The 27,444-nt window shown below is 40.8% G+C and overlaps 1 protein-coding gene across 1 annotated transcript in view; it reads left to right on the plus strand.

Moving 5' to 3' along the window:
• The first annotated feature begins 285 nt into the window (after positions 1-285).
• The window catches only part of LOC122555008 (proteolipid protein DM gamma), a 193,851-nt gene continuing 166,692 nt past the window's right edge, over positions 286-27,444 (plus strand). Inside the window, exon 1 of the mRNA XM_043700579.1 lies at positions 286-422. Coding sequence (XP_043556514.1) covers positions 419-422 — 4 coding nt within the window. The 5' untranslated portion in view covers positions 286-418. The remainder of the gene's footprint in view (positions 423-27,444) is intronic.

Below are 27,444 nucleotides of genomic sequence, written 5' to 3' on the forward strand. Positions count from 1 at the left end.
GAAGTGTACAGTCTGTCGTTGTTTTAAACCGTTTACAGAATCGTACGTGAGTTCAGTGATGCTCTGGGTGACATCTAAACTGTGCCAGCAAGTTCTTGCCCCTTGCTACCCTAGGGGTTGCCCTCAGTGGCACTTTTATTTATTCAGAGGGTGCTTTTTTTTTGCTTGCACGTTTGGGTTGGTTACCCTGGTAATATTTCATTATCCCCCCCGCGTTTCAGTACTTGGCTGGGTTCATGTTGACTTTGTTTAATCCTTCTCCACAGGCATAGAGCCTGACGTCAGCTAGCCTTTCTCTCTCTCTCTCTCGTGTTGAGCTCAGACTCACAAACCAGGGACAGACAGACAGAGAGCTCAGCACTAACAACAAGCAACACAGGAGCTAGGACACCAATCTCGCCTTTGCAAGCTCACCAGGATGGGTAAGTGCAGATATGCACACTGAGGAAACGTTTGCACAATTTTGCTCTTTCTCTCTTTCCATTGTGTGATTTTACGTGCATTCAGAATCCCACTGAAGTTTGAAGTCAGGAACTCCTCCTCCCCCTCCCCTTCTGAGCTGTCAAAAAAAACTTGAGCAGGAACAGCCTTTTTAAAAAGACCGTTATCCGGGATTTTAAAGAAAAGAATACCTTGCGAGAATAATAATGTAACTTTATGTTGCTATTACCCCCGAAGTCTCCCTTTCTCCGCTCTCAGGGTTATGGTTCCAGTCAAGTTAATAGGCAAAGTTTGGTCCCTCCCTTAGGGGCGAGTGTAAAGCAACATCTGGAACCCCTGGATTATACCTGGCTGCAGAACCCACTGCAGGGCTTATTATTCACTTGAATTTTCGGGGAAATTCCTGGCTGCATAAATGCAAGGGATGAAAACATTTCTAGCTGACTCCGCTTGTGTGTGGGATAAATGAGTCAGGCGGACTGGAATAAATATGCTGGCTGCATAGAGAGTGCAAGGATCCCTTTTGATTTAAAAGGGTCTTTCATCAAGCTCAACTCAATTCTAAAGTACCAAAACTTCAGATCAAGGAGTTTTTAAAAAAAATACTTTGTGACGCGTTTGGGAGAACTCGTTTGTAATCTAAAAACAAAGTTTTTTTTTGGGGGGGGGAACGTGTTTTTAATCAGTATCTGAAGCAGAGTGCTGATCCGAAGCAGCTGTGATAGAACAGGATATGGTTTGTAAAAGATGTGTATGGCAAGATAACCTTAGATTATTGTGTTCTGATTTGGGCACAGCTTTCATGCAGGACAATAGAGATCTGCATGAATACATAATTGGTGTTTGAATCAACAAGGGACTTTGTGTGGAAAAGGTTTGTAGATTGCCTCGTTAGGTTTGTTATTTTTGATCTAATGAATTTATTACTTAGCTGACAGAAACCATATGATGTTCTTGCCCCAGTTCCAAGTTCAGTTTATTTTCAATTAAGCTGTAATGATTTGAGGAGCCTCTTTGTGGTCACAGTCTTCTTAAAGTGCCCCTTGCACTCATACAAAAACAGTGATATACTGCTGTCAGTTTATTTTTGGTAGTATTACTTGTTTAAGAATGTATTTAATCCTTAGATATAAAATTTCCACAAAGCTGGTAGTGAAGGTTCTCTGGAGTCTGGTTGGGTAGAGTGTTTAATATTTGGACAAAGCATGTTTTAAGGCAAGTTGGGGGAAAAAATCAGAATGTGACATGGGGAAAGAATCATTTTTAGGCATGTGGATAGCATTTGGGATGTGCTGGCTCATGTGGTGGGGAATATACATTCAATATCTTCCTTCAGGAGGAAATTAGACCATTTGAGGGAGTCCACAATTGCAGGGATATGGGAAAAGAGGGGGTGAATGGGCCAGAAAAATACCAGAAATACTCAGCAGGTCAGGCGATAGCTGCAGGAAAAAGAAACAGAGTTAATGTTCCAGGTCAATGACCTTTTGTCTGAACTGGAAAAAGTTAGAGATGTAGTTTTAAGGGAGTACGGCAGGGAAAGGGGAGAGGAGGAAAAATACAGAAGGAATGTCTGTGGTGTCATGTGAGGAAGAAGGGATTAGATAACAAAAGGAGTGAAACTAACTGGAATGGTATTTGAAAGAGTTAGCACCGACTCAATGGGCCGAATGATGTTTTCCTGCACTGTTCAATTCCATTCTACTTAATCTCCTAATGTATGGGTGATACTGTCAAATTTGACAGAAACATGTAAAACTTTTTGTGCTATGTAACCTTACTTAGAATCATAGAGATGTACAGCACAGAAACAGATCCTTAGGTCTAACTCCTCCATGCTGACCAGATATCCTAACCTAATCTAGTGCCATTGGCCCATATCCCTCTAAACACTTCCTTTTCATGTACCCATCCAGATCCCTTTTAAATGCTGTCATAATATCAGCCTCCACCACTTCCTCTGCATTCCACACAAGCACCACGGTCTGCTTGAAAATGTTGCCCTTAAGTCCCTTTTAAATTTTTCCCCTCACACCCTAAACCTATGCACTCTAGTTCAGGACTCCCCCACCCCAGGGAAAAGACCTTATCTATTTCCCCTATCCATGCCCTTCATGATTTTATAAACCCTTATAAGGTCATCCCTCAGCCTCCAACGCTCCAGGGGAAACAGCCCCAGCCTGTTCAGCCTCTCTCTATAGCTCAAACCCTCCAACCCTGGCAACATCCTTGTAAATCTTTTCTGAACCCTTTCAAGTTTCACAACATCCTTTCTATAGAGGGAGACCAGAATTACACACAATATTCCAAAAGTGGCCTGACCAATGTCCTGTATAACCGCAACATGATCTCCCAACTCCTGTTTTCAATGGTTTGTCCAATAAAGGAAAGCATACCAAACGCCTGCTTCACTGTGTATTTCACTGAAATAGAAATTTCAAAGTAGAATGAAGAACTAGAAATGGATTTTTGTTCCACGTCCTCGAAAGCCTCTCATAGTGGACCTGATGGCATAAAATCCTACATTATGGAAGAGAGCTATTTGAACAATTGTGTCTGTGCTACCTCTTTGAGGGTGCCATTGAATTGGGCCAACTCTTTTCTTCCTCCATAGTCCTACAACAATTTATTTTTGAAGGATTTATTCATTTGACAGTTACTATTGAATCTTCTTTTGACACCTCTTTGGGCAATTCATTCCAGACCAGAACACTCATTTTCGAAAATAAAATCCCCTCATCTAACATTTCTGATTCTTTTGTCAACTATATTCTGTCTTCTCATCACCAACCCGCCATTGGAAACACTTTTTTTTTTAAAAAAAAAGCAAAGCAATGAAAACCTTCTGTCTTGTTCAATCTGTTTATAGAGTAATAATTGGCACTGCTGTTCTGTCCATGAAACCTCTGCTGGACCTCTGAAAAGCAATGCAGCCAACCTCATTTCCCAGATGTATCCCTGTAGCCTTGTACTTGTATTTATTTCTCTCATGCCTATTCAATTTTTGAAATAATTAATTGTCACTGCTTTCACCAACCTTATAGACAACAGGTTCCAGGCACTGCCACATGCTGTGTATGTCTTGAATGTTGAAAGATTTATGTTGCATTGTATTTCAAAAATAATTGCAGGCTAAAAATAGGTCCATCCAAGGGAATGTGGGTCAGGAGTAATGTACTTTATGGTTTTCCATATTTTAGCCTGCGTAACATATACCACAAAGAACCACAGGTTCACATTGAGACAGATGTTTTTAATTTTATTAACAAAACTACCTTAACATGGCTGCACCTCACAGCGTTGCACACAGCCTGGGTTCTGTGGTTGCTGTTGTTACTGCACATTGTGTTCACAGAGCTGACTGAGCGAAGATGTTACACTGACACCATGATACAGTGAGAATGACTGAAACTTAGGCAGCAATGTTTATACTGGGATGACACATGTTGGGATGTTATGTAGCTCTCTTAAGGATAAAGGCCTGTCTGGTCTGGAATTTGCATTGAAACAGGTAATTAAATTTTAAAAAATTAAAATGTAACTACCATTATTTTAGCTACTCCATTAGATTTCAGTAACTCTTTCTCTTTGCAAAATATTCTGATTCATCTGCCCTCTTTTTCTCCTGAAATATTTGACTCCTTGTTGAGATTCATTTCCATTGGTGCTAAGGACTCTGTATTGCCTGAGCAAGGGACTATTCTTTTGAATAGTTCTGTCAAGTAATTTGATACAAGTTTTTTTTACAATTCTAAGAGGTAACCATTTCCATTGGCTAAAATGTCAATAACTTATGGGCATATAAATTCAAGATTTTTGCCAAGGGACTGAGGAAGGAGGTTAGGGAGAAAACAAATAAGGTGGATTGTTAGGATGTGGCATGTCTTATTAGAAGCCATGCTGATAACAAAGCCAGCAACAGTTCTTACAATAGCCTCATAATTTCACATGATAAAACATGAGCAGAGCACTCTTTTAGGGAGTTGGTTAAGGCATGATGAGTTGAATAATCTCCTTTCTGACCAGTACTATGATTTTATAATTTTCTATAGGTATATCATGAATAAAAGGATGAGTATGGAAAGATTAGGGCCAATCAAGGATAATAGTGGGAAGTTGTGCGTGAAGTCCAAGGAGATAAGGGTAGCACTGAATGAATATTTTTCATCAGTATTCTCACTGGAAAAAGACAATGCTGTTGAAGAGAATACTGAGGTGCAGCCTACTAGACTAGATGTGATTGAGGTTCACAAAGTGGAGGTGTTAGCAATTTTAGAAAGTGTGAGAATAAATAAGCCCCCTGGACCAGATGGGATTTATTCTAAGATTCTGTGGGAAGCCATGGAAGAGATTGCAGAGCCTTTGGCTTTGATCTTTATGTCCTCATTGTCTACAGGAATAATGCCAGAAGACTGGAGGAAAACAAAGTTGTCCCCTTGTTCGAGAAGGGGAGTAGAGACAACGCTGGTAATTATAGATCAGTGACCCTTATTTTGGTTGTGGGTAACGTGTTAGAAAAGGTTAGAATAGATAGGATTTATAATCATCTAGAAACGAATAAGTTGATTAGGGAGAATCAGCACTATTTAGTGAAGAGTAGGTCGTGCCTCACAAACCTTATTGAGTTCTTTGAGATGGTGACCAAACAGGTGGTTGAGGGTAAAATGGTTGATGTAGTGTATTTGGATTTCAGTAAGGTGTTCGATAAGGTTCCCCACTGTAGGCTATTGCACAAAACATGGAGGTATGGGATTGAGGGTGCTTTAGCGGTTTGGATCAGAAATTGGCTAGCTGAAAGAAGACAAAGGGTGGTGGTTGATGGGAAATGTTCATCCTAGAGTTCGATTACCAGTGGTGTACTGCAGGGATCTGTTTTGGGGACACTGGTGTTTGTCATTTTTATAAATAACCTAGATGAGGATGTAGAAGGATGCGTTCATAAATTTGCAGATTACACTAAGGTCGGTGGAGTTGTGGATAGTGCTGGAGGATGTTGCAGATTACAGACGTAGATAAGCTGCAGAACTGGGCTGAGAGGCGACAAATGGAGTTTAATGTGGGAAAGTGAGAAGTGATTCACTTTGGAAGGAGCAACAGGGTTAAAGACTATTGGGCTAATGGTAAGATTCTTGGTAGTGTAGATGAGCAAATAGATATCAGTGTTCAGGTACATAAATCCCTGAAAGTTGCCACCCAGGGTGAGAGGGTTGTTCAGAAGGCATACGGTGTGTTAGTTTTTATTGATAGAGTGATTGACTTTCAAAGCCACGAGGTCATGCAGCTGTACAAAACTCTGGTGAGGCTGCACTTGGAGTATTGTGTACAGTTCTGGTCACCGCATTATAGGAAGGATGTGAAAGCTTTGGAAAGGGTTCAGAGGAGATTTACTAGGATGTTGCCGTTATGGAGGGAAAGTCTTATCAGGAAAAGCTGAGGGACTTGAAGCTGCTTTCATTATAGAGAAGAAGGTTGAGAGGTGACTTAGTTGAGACATTCAAGATAATCAGAGGGTTAAATAGGTTGGATAGTGAGAGCCTTTTTCGTCATATGGTGATGGCTAACATGAAGGAACATAGCTTTAAATTGAGGGGTGATAGATATAGGAGAAAGTGAGGACTGCAGATGCTGGAGATCAGAGCTGAAAAATGTGTTGCTGGAAAAACGCAGCAGGTCAGGCAGCATCAAAGGAGCAGGAGAATCGACCTTTCGGGCATAAGCCTAGATTTGGATAGATGTCAGAGGTGGTTTCTTTACTCAGAGAATAATGGGGCGTGGAACGCCCTGCCTGCAACAGTGTTAGACTTGCCAACTTTAAGGGCATTTAATGGTCATTGGATAAACATGTGGATGAAAATGGAATAGCATAGGATAAATGGACTTCAGATGGTTCCACGGGTTGGTGCAGTATTGAGGGCCGAAGGGCCAGTACTGCGCTGTAATGTTCTATGTTCTATCTATAAGTTTGACATGTGGCAACAAGGTAGAGTCTTAACCTCCCTTTTCCTAATGTGCATGTGTACTCTTCCTGATGGAATCATGGGAAAGATGTTGAGAGGCCTCTGGCTGATTTTCCACTCCATAATCCAGATACACAAGAGAAAATTGTTATCATCCATTGTCCGTATAGGGACTCAAAACTGCAATCTTCCAGGTATGTGTGATCTAGTAAACATACTGACAGGGTAGGGAGTAAGATTATATTTATCATGAAGAATATTTTTCTTTATTCTTTAATGGGATATAGTGTCACTAACCAAGCCAACATTTCTTGCCCATTTGAAACCACCCTTGAACTGAGTTCATAGATCAGTTGAGAGTTTGTCATGTAGCTTTGGGTCTACAGTCCATATAGGTTCGATCAGGTAAGGATGTCAAACTTCCTTCCTTAAAAGACATTAGTGAACCATTTTGGTTTTTCCAACCATCAGTGCTAGCCATCACTACTGACTAGTATTATATTCCAGATGTGTTAATTGAATTTGAAGTCAGGGATTTCAAACAGCAGATATTCTAACTTTTGTGGTGATGGAGAGAAAATTGATCCAGTGCAGAATTTATTGACTTGTTTCTGCTTTGTCCTCTACTAATTCAAAGCAAGCTGTCATGTCGATGATTTTATTTCATGCACAGTTGCTTTGAGCTCTGATCTCTTTTCTTGCTGTAGTAAAACACTTTCGTTTGAATGTCCCAACTAAGATCAGGAGCTTGAGGTGTTTAAAGTTGTCAGTGGAGAACATAACCTATTCTTCTCCTGTGTTAAGGCACCTTGACAAATCAGTATGCTGCAATCTTGGTCCTTCTTTGAAATTTATTGACCCAAATCACAGTCAGGTCACATAAGTGCCCGAAGGCCAGTCAATGGGAAGTGCTTTTTGACTGGTTTAATGATTGGGATCAGTAAGTGGGGGAGTATGTCTATATAATCAACTGATAGAGGATAACAGTCAAAGGATGTGAGATATAATGTAGCGGACTGACTTGATAATTTACTTGCGGCTTATTCCATCATTAGTTAAGATCACACAAATGTAAATCACATCTTGAAGCAACTCATTTCCAGAATCAGCTTTCATTCTGTTTGATGATTGTTTTATACATCCACTACTGTTTTACTATAGATGCGCTTACAACCAGAGTAAGTGCAGCCCAAATCCAAAGTTAGACTTCCAAGAGGAGCGGAAAGGGGCAACTTTGCATTGCTTTGCTTCAGAGTCAGTTTGAACCTTGGCAGCTGACTTCCTGGAAGTTATTGTTAGTTTGAAACTAAGGCTGCTTTGCTTAGTCAGTGATGCGAATGGCCTTTAAATGAATCAATTTTAATTGTAAGTAGGACCCAAGTTAGTAAACAAATTTTAGAGAAGTTGCTATTAAATCTATTGTTTCCTGACAGTGCTGTCATCTCTCAACTATATTATAGTTTCCATGAAATACCAGCAGTATTACATTGTAGTAAAACTGTCATTTGTCCATGAATGTAGAATGTGTAGCTGTCATTTGGAATCAAATTTATATCTTATACTCCTTTTTCTGTTGGTTGCATTTCCAGACTTTTGTAGCAGTCTTCACTAGTTGGTGTCTAGCCAGCTTGAAGCACAATATGATTCTGTAGGTGTGTATTAGGAGATCATGAGGGAATCGTGGTGCTGTTTCACTTTGAACTATCTTCGTCGTAGAGCTAAATCCACCATCCATGCGCTGCCCGTGTGTATGTTCATAAACAACAGCACCATTTACCAACTGCATTTGACCTCTCAAAAACATGTTGTGCTATATTGGCATAAAAGTGATCAATTGCTAGTTGGCTTGTACTTGGAAAAGATTGTGTTACCTTGATTTCCTGCACATATTTCAGAAGTCTTTTATTGAAAGCACACTTTTCCACAGTGGTAAGCATCAACCAACTTCCAATCAACTTTTATCAGGCTTTCACAGAGTCCTTTTTGTTGATTGCCCAATTCCGAGTTCTTATGGCTGTGTATGGGCTTTTATCTGGTGGTCGTCCTTATCTGTGGTTTTTGTGGGTTGGAAGGCCTAAGTATGATTTGTAACCTAACGGACTGTAAGTACGGGATTAAGATAAAGTTTAGTTGCATGATACAAGTTTACATAAATCAAGATTGTTTGCTGTATATCTCTTTCAGATATGGTAATGCCATTACATGATTCATAATTGGAATATTGCTGGAGAGCCAAGCATCTGTCGGCATATTCAGAGTCTGATGGCCAGCCATTATTCACATAACAGCACCAGCATTATTCTGTTTTTCATCTATACCATCCGTGTCCGATGCAATTGTTTAACTCTTTATTTTGCAGTTTTGACTAATCCCACAAAAATATAACATATTTGAAAAACAGTCTTCTTGCCAACAAACTTAAACTGATGGAAAGGCCTTCAGCTATTTTCAGACACTTATTGCACTGATGAAGGACAGTGTAATGTGCAGAGCATATAATTTGTGACCAATTGAAAACAGTCTAGTTTGTAATCCAAGTCAGAAAGATATGTGGCACTCAAGGACTGCAGTTAACATCTTGCACTATGCTACAATCGGACCTCGGGCAAGGTCCCCCAGGTTATGACGGTTACATTTAGAATACCCAAATTGTGAAGCTCCCAGGTAAGGGCGGATGAACTGCACCCCCACCCCTTTCATTATGTACTTGCTCCCTGAGCTAATTGCATCATACTGAGTTCCCACCTTTCTCACAGAACAAACATATCTCTTTCAAAATGAGCCAATTTTACTGGTTTTCCTTGATTTAACAAGAGTCTGTTTTAATTAGTTACTAAATGTGAGACTACAAATGCGAAATGAGTCTAAAAAAATTATAAAACTTAGGAGATGTAAATGTCAGCTTTTGGGCTGTCGATGATCAAGCAGTTGATTTCGATATTCTTGACCTTGCAATTTAGTTGGAATTCTTCTGTCCTGTTTCCTTTTAATGATAGCAGCCTGGCAGCACTCCGAGCAAGAGAGTTCTTTACTTGCAACACAGAGGTGACTGGTTGGCAGTTCAGCAATGTGACCTGCACAGCGCACTAATGCTTGAGCCCAGGCTAAGGCTTGCAAATAACTCAGTCCACTGGCACGTGCAAGCACTTCGATTTATAGCTTCTTCCACCAACATGCAGAAGCTAGAGTTGAACTAGCTACTAAGCCTTGTTATTCCTGAAAGGGGAACATCTCAAAACATGTTTATCACCCAGGCTGCTTTTTCTCCCTTTGTGTTCACAGTCTGGGAGAACTCCCAGAAGATTGCAGTTTAGTTTGACATGCATTTTCCTCATTTAAGGCCATCTCTTTGAAGCTTCCTAGATACTTCGTTCTCTGTGACATTCCAGAATGCCTCACTTCAGACAGCCATTGAAATTGCATCTATAGTCACCTTTTGGCTGTATATCCCGATTTTAAGTAAAAAATCACGTAATTATAAGTTCAAGCTGAACTACTCCAGGTTTCTTCTGCTGTCATGGTAACTACCTTAATACAAGGAGGATTATAAGTAAGATGAGCTAAGGGCATAGATTGACTAATGGAATTATGTGGTCCACTACTTTTTTGTCATTTATATAAATGATTTGGATATGAATATAGGAGACATGGTTTAATATATTTGCAGATGACACCAAAATGGGAGGTGGCATGTCCAGGGAAGGAGGTTATCTCCAAGTACAATGGAACCTTAATCAGATGGGCCAATGGGCTGAGGAGTGGCAGATGAAGTTTATTTAGATAAATGTGAGATGCTGCATTTTGGAAAAACAAATCAGGGCAGAACTTCTGCACTTAGCAGTAGGGCCCTGGGGAGTGTTGCTGAACAAAGAGACCTAAGAGTGCAGGTCCATAGTCGCTTTAAAGTGGAGTCACAGATAGAGTGGTGAAGAAGGTGTTTGGCAAGCTTGCCTTCATTGGTCAGAACACTGAGTATGGGAGTTGGGGTGTCATGTTCGGGACATTGATGAAATCACTTTTAGAATACTGCTTACAACTCTGGTTGCCTGCTGTAGGAAAGATGTTATGAAATGTGAAATGGTTCAGAAAAGATTTACAAGGATGTTGCCACCTTTCACAATGAGTGGTAAGGGTAAAGCAGGGAATGACAGACCAGTGAATCTCAATTCAATGGTCGGGAAACTATTAGAGAAAATTCTGAAGGAAGGAACTAATTTCCATTTGGAGAGGCAAGGTTTGATCAGGGAGAGCCTAGATGGTTTTGGCAGAGGGAGGTTGTGCCTAACAAATGTGATTGAATTTTTCAAGGTGACCAGACGTACAGATGAGGGTAGTGAAGTTGATGTACTTTGTGGATTTTAACAATGCCTTTGATAAGGTCCCATGTGGGAGACCGATAAAGAAGGTAAAGGCACATGGCATTCAGGGTAACTTGGCAAGTTGGAACCAAAATTGGCTTAGTGGTTGGAGACAGAGATGTTTGTTATACTGGAACCCAGCATCTAGTGGCATACCACAAGAACAGTGTTGGGTGGCTTATCATTTGTCATATATATAAATGATTTAGAAAATGTGGGGTTGATGACAAGTAAGTTTGCAGACGACTTGAAGGTTGGCCAGGTGTTTGTCAGTGGGGAAGAAAGTCTTAGGTTAGAAGAGGAAAGAAGCTATTTGTCAGATCGGCAGATCAGTGGTAGATGGAATTTAACCTTGATAAGTATGAAGCAATGCACTTTGGAAGAAGTAACAAGACCAGCATGTACTCAATAAATGACAGGAGAAAGTGAGGACTGCAGATGCTGGAGATCAGAGCTGAAAATTTGTTGCTGGAAAAGCGCAGCAGGTCAGGCAGCATCCAAGGGACAGGAGAATTGGCGTTTCGGGCATAAGCCCTTCTTCAGGAAGAAGGGCTTATGATCCCTGAAGAAGGGCTTATGCCCGAAACGTCGATTCTCCTGTTCCTTGGATGCTGCCTGACCTGCTGCGCTTTTCCAGCAACACATTTTCAGCTCAATAAATGACAAACCACTAAGAAGTTCAAAGGAACAGAGAGGTCTTGGGTTGTTTGTCCACAGATACCTGAAAGTGGCAGGACAGATTAATAAGGTCTTTAAGAAGGCATGCGCCTTTTTCAGTCCAGGCATAGATTATAAGAGGAGGGAGATTATGTTGGAGCTGTACGGGACTTTGGTTAGGCCACAGCTGGAGTAGTGTGTGCAGTTCTGGTCACTGCACTGTCGGAAGGATGTGATTGCAGTCAAAGGGGTACAGAGGAGATTCACCAGAATGTTGACTGGGATGGAGCACTTTGACAATGATGAAAGGCTGGATAAGATTGGATTGTTTTCTTTAGTGAAGAGAAGGCTGATTGGGGATTGTTTGCAGCATATAAGGTTATGAGGGGATTTTTTTTTTAATAAACCTGTTCAGAAATATTATTACACATCTCTGAAGCATGTAGGACTTGATCCCAAGCCTCCTGACTCAGAGGTTGGTACACTACAGCTGTACCACAAGGTTATGAGGGTAATGGACAATGTGTGCAGAAAGCAACTGTCCCCTTAAAGTTGAAGGGTCAGTAGCAAGGGGACATTATTTTAAAGTGAAAAGCAGGAACCTCAGAAGGAATTTAAGGAAATGTTTTTTCACTGGACAGTGGACAGTGGCGGGAATCTGGAATGCACTGCCTAGTTGAAGCAGGAAACCTCACAAACATTTTTAAAAGTCCTTGGATGAGCTCTTGAAGTGTCAGAACATTCAAGGCTATGGGCTGGAAAATGGGACTAATGTAACTTTAGCCATTTTTGTCCATGCAGACATGATGGGCTAAAGCACCTGTTCTATATTGTATGATTCGATGAATTAGCTTGGGTTTCATTGTTCATTAATTATGTTTGTCGTTCAGCAGAAAAATATTCAGTAGCTCTGTTGGATTCTTAGTTAATGTTCACTAACCACAAAGAAATTAGCAAAAATATACACCCAGCTATATTGTTTTGTTACAACACTGGAAAGATTACTGCATCAACCTTGAAAATGCTGCAAATTTAAATACACTTTAAAGAGATAAATGCAGATTTGATTATTTTCAATTGTTGTTAGCATATCTAGTTTTATTTAGTGTAGTCCATGAATTTCAGAGTGCTTCATTTAGAGGAAAATATTTGCATGGCAAGAGTAAAACTTCTGCAAACAAGTGTGCCTTTACTATCTGGAGATACTCACCATCTAGGGATGAGATGATTAATTTTCCCTGAAAGGTAGCAAAATGTTAGCTATGTTACAACAACAGGTAAGAACCCTAAAGTGCTAAGGATGGTTTTAGATCTTAATCCCAATAGACTTTTCTTTTAAGAAAGAGAGTTGTTACAACCAAAAATGGTTGTTATATCAATTCAATGGCTTTCTAGACACACTCACACAGAGATGGAATGTCATAGCTGACGTGTCCAATAACCTTTAAACAGAGTGGATGGTGATCTCTTGATCCACAAGATAACTAGATGCCTCTGACCCTGTACTCAACAGCCAGCTGCCTCCTGTGGATTATATCTCAAACTACAGATTTTTTTTCCCTTTTGAAGAAGCAACAAGGATAGAAGATGAAAAAAATAGTCTCATTTCTGCTGGAGTGGATTAGTGGGACTGAATGCTTTATGTACCATCCTGGATTTGAGTGGTAGCCATGAAGGTCACAGTCAAAGAACTATCTGAGTTGCCCCTGTATTGCATGTAAAGGAAAATCATCTCACCCAGTGTGCTGCAAACAACTTGAGAGAAGTCAAGGCAACCTGTCTACGAAACCAAGAATCTCAAATTTTCAGTTGCACTGTCTTTGTTAACTCTACTGGTGTAACCCAGAAATGACTGCATTGTCACTTTATCTGCTCTTTTGAGAACAATTCAGAGACTGAGCTGTATAATTATTTTTGGTTTTAACATCTTGGATTACTTCTTATTCCTAGTTTGTGTGTATGTAGGTTGCACTGCTAATTCTTCTCGCATTTAGTAATTAATAATTGTTAAGTCAAAAAAGTCTGGTTAAATTGACTTCCTTTAAAGTATAAGTTCTTTTAGTCCAAGAAAAGGGATACCTTTTAAATTAACTTTGTTGCGACCCATCAAGGGGACATCTGGCTCTGGTCACAGCATCTTTACCAAATTTGCATAATATTTTAACAACATTGTTTCTTGTAGATTCTAAGCTTCATTTCTGATACAACTTCCACTTGGCAAACTGCTAAATCGTTTAGTTGACTGCTGTGCAAATTCTTTAGTGTTGCTCCAGCTTCTCTACACTTCTTTGTTGAAATAATAAGAGTTTGATGAGTAGTTGTCATAGGCAACAGGAATAATATGGAGGAAAATGTTTGAACAGCTCATAGAAAACTGAGGTGAGAAAAGATCTGCCTACTTGATTGAGTCAACAAGACATGAATTATTTTGCAAGTTTGAGAACCTTTAATAACCATGCAGTTTGCTAATGTAGGATTTGTCATGATGTGCTGGACTATGTAAAAGCATGTTCTGGACCGTCATGGCTGACAAGGTGCTAAGTTGGATAGAAGCACAAATTAGTTCTCTTACCCTTAACTGGCACAAAATGCTTACTGGTGATACAAATGGTTTCTTCTTCCTTAATGACAGAAACTATCTTTTATGGCTAGGTGGTTCTGGGAAATAAATAAAAGATTTTAGTTTATATGGCCTCTTCTTCCACCACCAGCACAGACTTGACTTTTTTTTTGTCAACAAAACTTACTTTTTTTACTCTCTCTTTCTTTTCCTCATGTTTAATCCTGTTGTCCTTTCCAGCCATCGCTCAACTTAGTGGAGACTGCCATTTGGCTTTCTGAGATTGTCAGTCAGGTGAATGAGGAATCAATCTCATTGCTATACTGGCTGCAGGAGGATCAATCTGCTTCACTTGCTATGATAAGACCTTGTTCTGGCATTGGTCGTAAGGCAACCTTGCTAAAATCATCATGATCCTATACTTGAATATTCCTGATAACATAAGATATTAGACATGTCTGTCCTGAGAGAATAGTATTTTATGACAAGACAAGAAAATTTAAATCTGTTGATTGGTACTTTTTAGCTATTTGTCGGCACCCGGCAACATAGGACTTCTATTGGCAGCAGTGCCTCCACATCTGTATTGTGATCAAATAGTATGATTGCAATGGCCACAAATATATGATGATACTGCTGTATCATTACCAGATAATTATAACAATGACAGAACTTGCCCCATTGTTTAGGGAGCAAATGCACATTATGCAATCTCTCCCAGAGAACACAAGACAATGGCGTTTGTGTTTAGAGCTGGCACTAGTAACAGGAGCTGACCTCCTACAAAGTTTCGCGTTCGTAAACTTGGAAATGCAGTGTTGAGGGCGTATAAATGGAAAATAGTTGTGCAGAAAATAATGTTGTATGGAAGGTCTTCCTTTTTACATTGTTGGTTTAAGCAGTAAGGTTTGTGATATTGATATAATTATTGCTAACAATTGACTTTTTCACTACACTGCAAGATGCAGCATATGTCTCAGCAAGGGGAATGCAGTTGTCTGTGTTAAAACTGGTTCTGTGCAGTGCGTTTGCACAATATTAATTGAAGTTTAATTTCAAGAAACTTCCCCTGTCTACTTGTCCAGCTGTATTTTTTAATACAGCAGAGCCTTGTTTGTCTTAAACCATGGAGATTGAGAATATTTTCAAGCTGTGCATTATTATGATTTAAAAAAAACATGAAAAACACAGTGATTGTTGATCTAATGTATTTGGTGTTATCCAGTTATTCTATCTAGTTATTACATTTAGTACTTGATATGTTTGGACTCTGGGCCAAAATTCAAATGTTGTTTGCACTTTGCATCAATTCTTATCAAAGGGACCTCATTGAAAAGTGGCATAGAGTGGCATTTCCCATTACATTCTGTGGGTCTATAGGATCAGTTCACTATGTCTCTGACTTCTGCATTTCTATTGTGCAACCATACAGAAGCTGCAGCCTTCTAATATGAATTCGATCCATGGAGCTAGTGGGAAGGGAAAAGCTACTAGCAGTACGCAGCTCAGTTGTCATCTAACAGCTCTACGTTAGCTCAGACACTGCCTGTGAATGTAATATTTGTTTATAATAGCTAACTGTAATAAGCACTTGGCTTCCTCAATATCAAATTACCCACGTACAGTTCCTTATATTACAAGAGATCACAAACATTGCTCCGACAAATAAAATACCCTACTGGAGGTCTGTAGAAGTTTATAAAATTGTGAGGTGCATCGATTAGGTGAATCGAAAAGGTCATTCCCCTGACCTGGGGGGAGTTCAAAATGAGGGGGCATATTTTAGTTAAGGTGAGAGGAGAAAGATTTAAAAAGGACATGAGGGACAACGTTTTGGCATAGAGAGTGGTTAGTGTGTGGAATGAACTGCCAGAGGAAGAGGTGAATGCAGATACAATCACAAAGTTTTTAAAAGGTATTTGGATAAGTGCATGACTAGGAAAGGTTTGGAACCATATGGGCCAAACACAGACAAGTGGCACTAATTTAGTTTGGGAACATGGTCAGTGTAAACTAGATGGACCGAAGGGTCTTTTTCCGTGCTTTGACTTTCTAACTGTGGCAGTGGATGGCTGTGGAAAAGACTCGAGACTGGTGGTGGACATCTGGAGAACATTTTGAAGAATCCCCCATTGGACGTTTATTACAGCTTACTGTTGAAGACAAACATTATATTCACAGGCATGTCAATGTCAAGGCTACCATTAAGCCATCTGGCTACAAATGAGCAGTATGCTGCTAGCAGCATGTCATGCTTCAACTGATCCTGGGATAAGATGGAATATCAAACATTATACCACCATTCAGATATTCTGATTGTGATTGTACAATCAGCATGTCTTTTAAAGTTATGCAGACATACTTTTGCATTATGTCTCATGGTCAGTAACATTGGAGCAGGCTTTGAGCAGGCCGCTTACAGAATGGATGCTGAGTGGGCAAGTTGGGTACTTAGGACAGAATCTCCTGATTTGGTCAGTGGTCAGGAACAGGAAGGTGTGACTGTGTGTGAGGCAGGTAAGAGGACCAAGTTAGCAGGACCTTCGCCTCTACAATTGTACAATATTTGAGGTTCTTGTAGTCTGTTTGAATGGGAGTGGAGACTTGATTATTGCTGTACATCAAAAAAAACTCAAGATACTAGCGAGTTTTGAGAAGATTTGTAGCTCAGGTTGAGGTTCTTGATGTAGGTTTGTTCGCTGAGCTGGAAGGTTCGGTTTCAGGTGTTTCATCACCATTCTACGTAACATGATCAGTGAGCCTCTGGATGAAGCACTGGTGGTATGGCCCACTTTTTATTTATGTGTTTATGTTCCCTTGGGCTAGTTTTGCCATTTCCTGAGGTAATGTCATTTGCTTCTTTTTCTGAGGTGGTCGTAAATGTGATCCAAGTCAATATGTTTGTTGATAGAGTTCTGGTTGGAATGCCATACTTCTAGGAATTCTTGCGCATGTCTCTGTTTGGCTTTTCCTAGGATGGATGCATTGTCCTAGTCAAAGCGGTGTCCTTCCTCGTCTGTATGTAACACTACATTGGACAAACAAACAGAAAACTAGCCACCAGGATAAATGAACATCAACTCGCCACAAAACAACATGACCCACTCTCATTAGTATCTTTAAATACAGATAAGGAAGGACACCTCTTCAACTGGGAAAACACGTTCATCCTAGGACAAGCCAAACAGAGGCAAGCATGAGAATTCCTAGAAGCATGGCATTCCAAACCTTCCAGCTCAGAGAGCAAACCTACGTCCAGAACTCAAGGTACTCTGTCAAGCATAGTTAAAGGGAAGCTATGTTTAACCAATTTATTGGCATTATTTGAAATGTGTTGTAGATAAAAGAGACCTCCTATATTTGGATTTTCAGAAGGCAATTGTTCACATGCCACATCAAAGATGATTGTGGAAAATAAAAACTCCTGGTGTAGAGGATGATCTATTAGCATGGATCGAAGATTGACTGGCCAGCAGAAAACGGAGTGTGAAGTCTTTGTCTCATTGCTAGGATATGACAAGTAGAATCCTGTAGGGATTTGTGTTGGCTACTCAATTTTTTAGAATCTACATGAATTGTCTTTGAGGGGACTGAAAGCACAGTAATGAAATTTCAGACATCAAGACAAGAAAGTGTGTTGGGAAGAAAACATAAGGAGCAAACATGGGATCTTTTACACACCCAAACAGGGTATGCATAAATGAAGATATGGCACCTCGGAACCTACTTTTTTTTTTCTCTCAGTGGGGACTCCAAGGTCAATCCATGGTATTGTCTTCTGTAAGCAGAAAACAATTTGATGGCAGCCCCATCGGCACGCATGGATCCTCTAAGCAGCGATGCAACTTAGAGTGAATGTTGCCTCTGGCAGTGTGACACTTCCTCACTACTGCTCTGCAGTCTCAGTGTCGACTTTTATCCTCACACCCTGGCCTGCAGTGAGATTGGAATCCAGAAACATGTGATGTAGAAGTGAGGGTGCTGTCAACTGAGCTACACCTGGAAAAGACAATGATTGGAGTTGAAAATCATCCCTCATTACTCCGCAAAGTCTGCAAAATAATTGCAGGTCCCTCCGAAACTGAAATCACTAGGAACAAAGCTCTCTGGTCTTTTTGCTCAGAGAGGTGATGCCACAAAGGTAACAGTAGATGCACTGGAATTGGTCTAAGTTCTCCAACGAACCTTTTTCTTTGCTTTCACAGGATTTTGCCATTCATGCATTATTTTTGTCTCTTGCAAAGAGCCATCATGTGTGAATAGACATAATGGCCTTCAAAAGGGAGCTAGCTAAGCAATTGAAGAAAAAATAAATGGAGAAGTTATGGGGAAAGACGAGTGGGACTCGTGTGTTGATGTTGTGGAGAACTGACATGGGTGTAGTGGGCCAAATGGCCCCATTCTGTGCTGTAACCTTTCCACGAACCTACCAGTCTAAATTTTTTCATCGTTCAAAGTGGTTGAGAAATTCCTTCACTGGGACCTCCTCGAAGGTGGTTTCCTTTATATAAGAGCTTTCAGTTGGGGAATAGTGCCAGCAGAAACTCTTAATCGTCCAGTTATTTGCAGTGGAACAACAAGTGCCTGTGTGTAGCATGGCGAATGATGAGACTATTTGTCCATTACATAGGTTACCTCTATAACCCTGGGGAATGTGGTTTGAATTAACTTCCCATTTTACACTGAGCATGGTATTCCAAGATAACAAATTACAACCAATTGCTGGAGCACTCTACAATAGTATAACATACCCTCTGAAATACTCTTAATATAGTGCACCCAATCTATTACTGTCTAAAAACCTTTTTAAAAATGTTTTCAAATTCAAGTTGGTCAACTATAAACTTGAAAGTATTATCTCTGTTTGTTTGGTCACTGCCTATATGTTGCTATGTTTATCTTGATGACCATGAAGCTGCTCATGAGGCCCTGTTGCTATTGATAGCCAATTAGATTATCCTCAAACGCATCAGATATATTCTGCTGAAAGATTATGCTGTCTGGTTAGATTCCTTGTGCCACCTTTGCACAATAAGCTTTTTCTCATTTAATTTAAGTTTAACCTAGTGGTGTCATCTGTTTAATCAGTGTTTGATTCTCAAGATAAATAGAATGGGCAAGGAGGAAGGAATTTACATGGTCTAAAACAATTTTAAAGACACTTTCATATCTGGCTACTCTGTTCAGCTGCAGCTCCTGGATTTAGAATCACAAAATGTTTGCAGTGTAGAAGGAAGCAGTTTTGCCTGTTGTCTCTCCTGCTGACTGTCTGCAGGAGCAACCCAGCAAATCACAAGCCATGCGCCCCCCACCCACACACACCAAACTTCTGTATAGCTCTCAAAACTTTCTCCGTTTTCTGATAGATACAATTTGTGAAGGTCATGACTGACCCTGCCTCGACCAACACACTCAGGCAGGGTGTTCTAAATCCTGGCCACTTCTGTTTTCCCTAAAAAAAGATTTTCCTCATGTTGCCTCTGGTTCTTTTTGCCAATTATTTAAAGTTGGTGTGATCTCTTTTTCAAGACTCTTCTGCAATAGGAAAGGTTTTGCTCTCTCTCTCTCTCTCTCTCTCTCTCTCTCTCTCTCTATACCTCTCTCTACCTCTCTCCACCTCTCTCTACTCTGCCTGGCTCACTTGCAAGACCCTGAACATCATGAGCACCAAGCCCTGATACAGTGCTTGGACTGTGAGCCCTGGAGCAGGCAGCGAGTTCCAGGCGGAGACTGGTGCAGGAGAGGTAGTTGTGGCACTTACCAGGGAGCAGATGAGGGCCGGTACGGAGTGGACTGGAGGCTTGGAGTGGAATGGGCACAGCTGTTGGACTGGGGTCCAGCATGGGTAGTCAGACCAAGTGCGGAGGCTCTGCACTGAGCTGCTACGCTGTAATGTCTATTTGAAATCTCCTACCTTACTGTAATGTCAACCCTTTAATGTTGTCCCATTTTAAATTTATGTTTCAACACTGTAAGCAATGCAATTATGTTTATTCCTCTACTGTATGCAAGAATTGTACCGAGGTACTGTATACCTAGGTACTTGTACCTAAGAAGTCACCATAAGAAGGCAGACATTGTAAAAGCCTTCCACTGTACTCCTACAATGACAATAAAAAGGATATAGTATTTTGAAAGTCTTCATAAGCATTGGGATTTTAGTTGTGACCTTCTAAGCTTATTGCTGTCTAGTTGTTTGAATGGGTATGATGGTGGGATCCAATTGTGATTACAATTTTTCTTTTTGAATGGAAGGTTAGGGCCTGTAGCTATGATGGAATTGGGGGCGGTTTGTTGCAATAGGTTAAATGTGTCCCCTTGCCTGGATGGTTCTCTTGTCGCTGCTGTCTTGCAACATTTGGTTATTTTCTGGGTGAGGCGCAGAAAGAGAGATATTGGCATTGAATGCTGGGACACACTGTCAGCTGTGGGCTTAGGGATGAAATGTAGGCTATGACACCAACATCTGGAAGGGCAATAGTAAATACAAACCTGGCACAGCAGAGAATTAAGCACCAGAGGGAGTAGAGGGACTCCCTCGACAGGTGTTAAGATAGGATGTGTCTCAAAATTACCCTGTTCACCTCTTCATCACCAACAGCAGCAGCGCTGAGGACATGTTTATTTTTGATTTCTTCTCTTTTTCTCCTGACAAACAAAAATCTCCCACTTTGAAATCCAATGAGAACTGACTGTGTGCGCCCCACCACTGTTCCTGAGCATAGAATTGCAAAGGAAGGCAGTCTGTTCCTGTGTATTGCTTCTGATTTCCAGTTCTTGTACACGGAATCTCAGTGAGCATTCCGGGGCAGTATTCACCCTCAGGTGAACATAGAAGATCCCATACACTGTTTTGATGAAGAGCAGTGGAGCCCTTGCACATTACTTTCTCTACACTGTTTCAAAAACACATTATCTGCTCAGAATCATATTTATTTTTTGTGAAAGCTTGCTGTGTACAAGCTGGCTACATCATTTCCTATGGTCTAACAGTAACCACAATTCAAAGATAATTTATGGGCTATGTGGTGCTTTGCTATATTCCTTAGCTATTCAAAGGCGCCATCTAATTGCAAGTTTTTACTACTTTGCATATATCCTGCAAATGGTCCCTTTCCAGGTTCTTGCTGGACCTTTGGCCATTGTGTGTTACACGCATGCACCGCACCAGACCCGACTCGCCAAGGCAGATCTGAGATTACTACAAAATGCCAGTATGCTGAAGTGTTTTTGTACACTTTCTCTTTTAAAGGCAGGGGGAGGATGGGGAATGGTTTGTTTCGTCAGAGAATGATCTAGCGATGGAAAAGCATGTGATAATTCAAAACCAAACTGCAAAACACAAAATGTCTTGTTGCACCACCTACCAGCTCGTTCAGATGTTCAATGTGAATTGAATGAAATCTTTGTTTTAAAGATTATATTGCATTGTTGGCCCACACTTGTTACCGGTTGTGTTCTAGCAAAATAGATAAGTCAGCATAAATGTTCTATATTTATCCTTCTATAATTTACTTTATTTAAAATGTAGCTCATTGCATGTAATGCAATTTATAATGACAATTGCAAGTTGCTTTAAAATGTCTATTTTAATTTTCATTATACCTTTCTTTTAAAAGCGTACTGTGCAAAGTTAGGAATGAACAACATGGTTGAACTGCACTTATTAATGTGTCAGTGGTACACAACATACTTTCAGTTTGTGTCATGAAAGTCTAGTCATTAACTTACAATATAGCTACTTTCATTTCCTTTCTATTTGTAACATTAGGGAATTATAAGACTGAATTGAAGGTGGTAAGGTATGCTATTTAAAGCAAATGAGATCCCGGACTTTACAAACAGAGGAATAGAATACAAAAGCAAAGAACTTCTCAAACAATTCTGTGTCACTGATTAGACATCAGTTGACATGTTGTCCAGTGTTGGACAGCACACCACGAGGGCAGTCATGGCTTTGGAGAAGACTATTACCAGTATGAAAGTACTGGGAGCGAGAGACTTTAGTTGTCCGAAGCTAGGGTTGTCCTCCCTTGAGGAGAACGTGAGGACTGCAGATGCTGTAGATCAGAGCTTAGAAATGTGTTGCTGGAAAAGCACAGCAGGTCAGGCAGCATCAAAGGAACAGGAGAATCGACGTTTCGGGCATAAGCCCTTTTTCAGGAAGGGCTTTGATTCCTGAAGAAGGGCTTATGCCCAAAACGTCATTTCTCCTGTTCCTTTGATGCTGCCTGACCTGCTGCTCTTTTCCAGCAACACATTTGTAAGTTTGTTCTCCTTTTGAACAAAGAAGGTTAATCTGAGACCTGACGGTGATCTTCAAAGTTATAATAGGTTCTGACAGAATAGGCTGGGAAAAATTGTAGCAAGGGAGTTGATAAACACATGATACCGGTTCAGGGTTAATTAGCTGACAATCTGGGTGAAGCTGCCAGTCCTGATCTGGAATACACTGTCTAAAATGAAGAGGAATTATTTTCAGGGCTAGAGGTGGGACAGCAATAAAAGGTGGGACTAATTAGACAGTTATTTCAAAAAGTTAACGTAGGCTTGATGGGTCAAATGGCCTCCTTCAGTGTTGTTTGGTTTTATGAATGCACATTTTCTTCAGTCTTGGCAATGTAAGCTGATCCTACGAAGAAAGATTTTCTTTTTCATCATTGTATTTGCCCAACTCCCCTTTTCAGTCCCTCAGCTCTTTGTGTGAATGTATGACTATAAGTTCTAGCTATCCTTGAAATACTTCATTAAACTGGCCTCTTTTCATGGATTGATTTCAATACCAGAATGGAATCCCAATGCATTTTGGTGAGGCAGGAGTTCTGCCTGCCAGAGCACATGGCTCTTGTCCCAGTTGCTTGCCCACTGCCAAGCAATTATACATTATTGAGTCAGGCTTCCCTGCTTCTGATCGTGATATGACCTGAGAGCATTGCAATTGGCCTCTAGGTAGCTGTATCATATGAAGGAGGGTATTTGGAAAACAATGTTAAAATCTAAAATTTCAATGCTCAAACCCATCCAATTCCAATTTTCTTTGGTGGGGTGGGGGGGGGGGGGTGGGCGTGGATAGCCAAGTTTTGCTAATTTTTAAAAATTATTGTATTGAAGCTGTACGTTTTAAATTTTATTTCCATTTTAAAATTTAATCTAACAGCTACATAGAGGTGTGGACTGCTACATGGGGCACTAAGTGATTTTCCAGTACTGCTTGTTGACTAAAAGATAAAGGAGTAATTCCCTCATCCCAACAACCACTACCACAATCATTGACCACGTATCTCCATCCATGATTGGCCCCTGCTGGCTGTTTCTCAATCCCCCTCCCCGCTCTTCTGGACACTTTTTTTCTCCCCCCCACCACTACCCTGGAAACCTTTGATTCACCCCTCTCCCTCCTCTTGACCACCTCTACGTCTGGCCTTCATTCTCCTCTCCCTGGCCCATCGGTATCCATTCTGATCCTATCTGGGCCTGTGAGTTCCACATCGCCTCACACCTCACTCATCGCCTCATGAAAACGTAAAGATGGGTAATGAATTTTAAAGCAGCAAAATACTGATACGTTTTCACTCAGAAGGGCCTGGGATCAGTTTACTTGTCTCTGGATGATCCCATAAAAGAATGGGTAAAATAAGCTGGTTAGGATGGATAAAGATTCAACCAAAATTCCCTAAAACCCCTCCTTTGCAAGTACCCCAGTGACTACAAGAACCGTTTCATTGTAACTTGGCAAGATTATAGGGAAAATGTTAGTTGTCAAGTTGCTTTGGTTCAGTTCCACTTTGCACTCGTCTGATTCATAAAAGAAAACAAAAGATTTTGTGGTTATAAGCAGGAAGTTAATGAAAGCCTTAGATAATGCTCATTTGTATGTGGAACCAGTGTCTCAAGCTTTTTAGAAATGGAGTTCTTTTGAAAGGGTGTTTTGTTGATGTGGATGAATAGCTCTGGTGTGTAATCGCAAATGTTCCTATAACGGTCTGGTAACAGGAAAAAGTTTTCTTCGTTTTTACCAAGACGGCAACTTGTATTCTAATCAGGCTGGATTGATTTCCGTCTTGGAAACAATTTAACTGTATCCGACTTGAAGAGAAAATAAAATCCTTACTGCAGAGATTTTATTTCTTTCAACGCGACTATAGTCCAGCGTATAAAAGGATTGAGCCTGACACAACCCTTAAGAGGTCATTCAGTTTATAACAGACTGCTCTTTGTACAAAGTGTTCCAATAGCAATCGGTCAGTGTGGATAGTTAGATAAAACGTTGCTATTAATCTATTGCACAAAAAAGCTTATAAATCACATTAATCTTGTTCAACTGCAAGTTAACTCCCAACAACCTTTTGACAACTATCATGAAAAGATTGGTTAATTTTATATGAAGTTGATGTTTTATGGTAGATGACATCTTCGGGGCTTGAATACATGAATGTGTATGAATAGTGTCGAGAAAGGCTTTTATCCCAGAGCTTTGGATAGTTTGATGCTAAGCATGTTTTGCATGCACCTATTGCCAGGGTTTGGGGGGGGGTTGTTGGAGGGAATTTACCCTTTTTTTTCAGAGTGTGATGTGGGGGTTAGCGTCTTTGCAGGCAACTAAAATGTCAGTCATGCTTGCGAGAGGAGACTGCCTGCCAATTGGCTGAGGTGAGCGAAGGTGAGTGTAGTCGCCCAATCACAGGCTTTGACACAGTGACCTAGGTTGCCAGAGGCTTCCTGCCAATTAAAGGCCAATAGCCTCTGCGCTGTAAAGTTCACAGGTTGAGGCCTACTCCTTGGGTAGTCCAGCAGCCAGCTGTTAAGTCTTTTCTTCTTTTTGTGGGGAGGTACTCATGAGGAGAAGGGTTGGAGGCAAAGGCTTTCAAAGATCATCTTTTCTTGCCTGCAATGCATTCCTGATTGTGCTAGATTGGGGCACTTCGAAGCCCCTATATCCTCCCTCCCTAATCCAGCAGGCATTTCTCTTACCTGCAAAGATGGCAGATGATAGGGAAGGTAGCAAGTTGATTTCCTAAACCGGCCATTGATTTACTGCTGAAGGACTTCGACTGTTGGCGAATTGAGAAAGTTGTTAATCAGCCTTCTAGCCCAGCATATGGAATACCTACAGTGTGGAAAGAAGCCAATCGGCCCACTGAGTCAGCACAACCCTCCGAAGAGCATCCCATCCTATCCCAGCAACCCTGCATTTACCACAGCTGATCCATCTAACCTGCACATCTGTGGGAGGAATCTGGAGTACTCGACAGAAACCCATTCAGACATGGGGAGAACATGCAAATTTTACACAGATAGTCACGCTAGGCTGGAATTGAACCTAGGGCCCTGGCACTGTTAGCAATGCTAACCAATGTGCAACACCAATAAAATAAGTTCACCAAAGTTTGCAATGAACTGAGATGGTGACATGTGGCTAAGTTTCCCTCCAGGGCCAACTCTCCCCCTTATTTTCCCTGCTCCCAACCCTTCTCACCACCCCCAGTGAGGGGAAAATCATGCCCAAGAGTTTCTATAATCATTACCCTCAGCAACTTTCTACATTACTGTAATCTAACTCTTTTCTCCATATCCAATTGTCTCTTTTTTACTTCTTTTGCTAAGCTCTTTCTTGTTAGAGGCTTGACCCTGATCCAATCACTTAAACTCGAGTGGATTTTGTTATGATCCACAACATCTGTCTGCTCTTTTGGCTAATCTGTTTAAAATGTCCACTAAACATTTAGGGCTGATTGGGGCATCTTTTTAAATGAATGATTCTCACCCCCTTGTTCAGTCTGTGTCTGAATCCTCAACCGTAATATCATAAGAAATATGTTATTAAGCTGGAGAAGATTCTGAAAAGATTTACCAGGAAGCTGTTGGGAATGGATGGTTTGAGTTATAAGTTTAGGCTGGGACTTTTTTCAATGGACTGTTGAGGGGTGATCTTATAGACATTTATAAAATCATGAGGAGTACAGATAAGGTGACCGGTAGGTGTCTTTTTCCTAGAGTGGGGGATTTCAAGACTAGAGGCACATTTTTAAGGTGCGAGGAGAAAGATTTTTAAAAAAGGCTTGAGGGATAACCACCTCACACTGGGTGGTTTGTATGTGGAATGAATATCCAGAGGAAGTGGTGGATGTGAGTACAGTTACAACGTTTAAAGACAATTTGGATTAGTACGTGAATAGGAAAAGTTTGGAAGGAGAAGTGGGCCAAGGCACAAGCAGGTGGGATTAGTTTAGTTTGGGAAGGATTGGTTGGACGGAAGGGTCTGTTTTGATACTGTATAACTCTATGACTCCATACCATCCAGCAGCAAGAGCACTTTGACAATGCACACTTGGCCGTGGCAAATTAACTCCATAGTTTTTGACCTTTTGAAGATTTGATAACTACATACTGGGAATGTGTCCTACTAATGGCTCAGAATTTTTTTTTTGCACTATTTTAAAAAGCTACACTCACTCCCTTATTTGTCAGCAATTTCAAATAGATGTCCATCTTTTATGGAGTCATAAAGTCATAGCACAGAAACAGACCTTTCAATCCAACTTGTCCATGCTGACCAAGTTTCCCAAACTGAGCTCGTCCCATTTGGCCCATATCCCTCAAAACCTCTCTTATTCATGAACCTATCCAAACAGCTTTTAAACGTCATGAGTGTACCTGCATCTGTCGCTTCCTCTGATACTTCATTCCACATGCGAAATACCCTGTGTGTGAGAAAGTTGCCCCTCGGGTCCTATTAAATCTTTTGCCTCTCCCCTTAAAATTCTGCCCTCCAGTTTTGTACTCCTCAACATTCGGGGGCGGGGGGGAACCTTTACTGCTCACCTTACCTCTGCTCCTCATGATTTTATAAACCACTATAAGGTCACCCCTCAACCTCTGACATATTCTAGCGTGGATATTTCTCTTTTGTTTTTGTCTTATTTATTGTGGTTTGGGCTCAGACAGCAGCCATTTTTCAGATTTTCACAAAGATAAGTGTGAGGTACTGCATTTTGGGAAAGCAAATCTTAGCCAGACTTATACATGAGGCCACTTTTGGAATATTACGTGCAATTCTGGTCTCCTTTCTATCGGAAGGATGTTGTGAAACTTGAAAGGGTACACAAAAGACTGACAAGGATGTTGCCGGGATTGGAGGATTTGAGCTATTGGGAGAGGTTGAATAGGCTGGGGCTGTTTTCCCCGGGGCGTCGGAGGCTGAGGGGTGACCTTCTAGAGGTTTCTAAAATCATGAGGGGCATTGTTAGGGTAAATAGACAAGGTCTTTTCCCTGGGGTGGGGGAGACCAGAACTAGAGGGCATAGGTTTAGGGTAAGTGGAGAAAGATATAAAAGAGACTTAAGGGGCAACTTTTTCACGCAGAGGATGATACATGTGTGGAATGGGCAGCCAGATGAAAAGGTGGAGGCTAGTACAATTGCAACATTTAAAAGGCATCTGGATGGGTATATGAATAGGAAGGATTTAGAGG

The sequence above is a fragment of the Chiloscyllium plagiosum genome, chromosome 12, assembly GCF_004010195.1.
Source record: "Chiloscyllium plagiosum isolate BGI_BamShark_2017 chromosome 12, ASM401019v2, whole genome shotgun sequence".
NCBI classification, from domain to species: Eukaryota; Metazoa; Chordata; class Chondrichthyes; order Orectolobiformes; family Hemiscylliidae; genus Chiloscyllium; species Chiloscyllium plagiosum.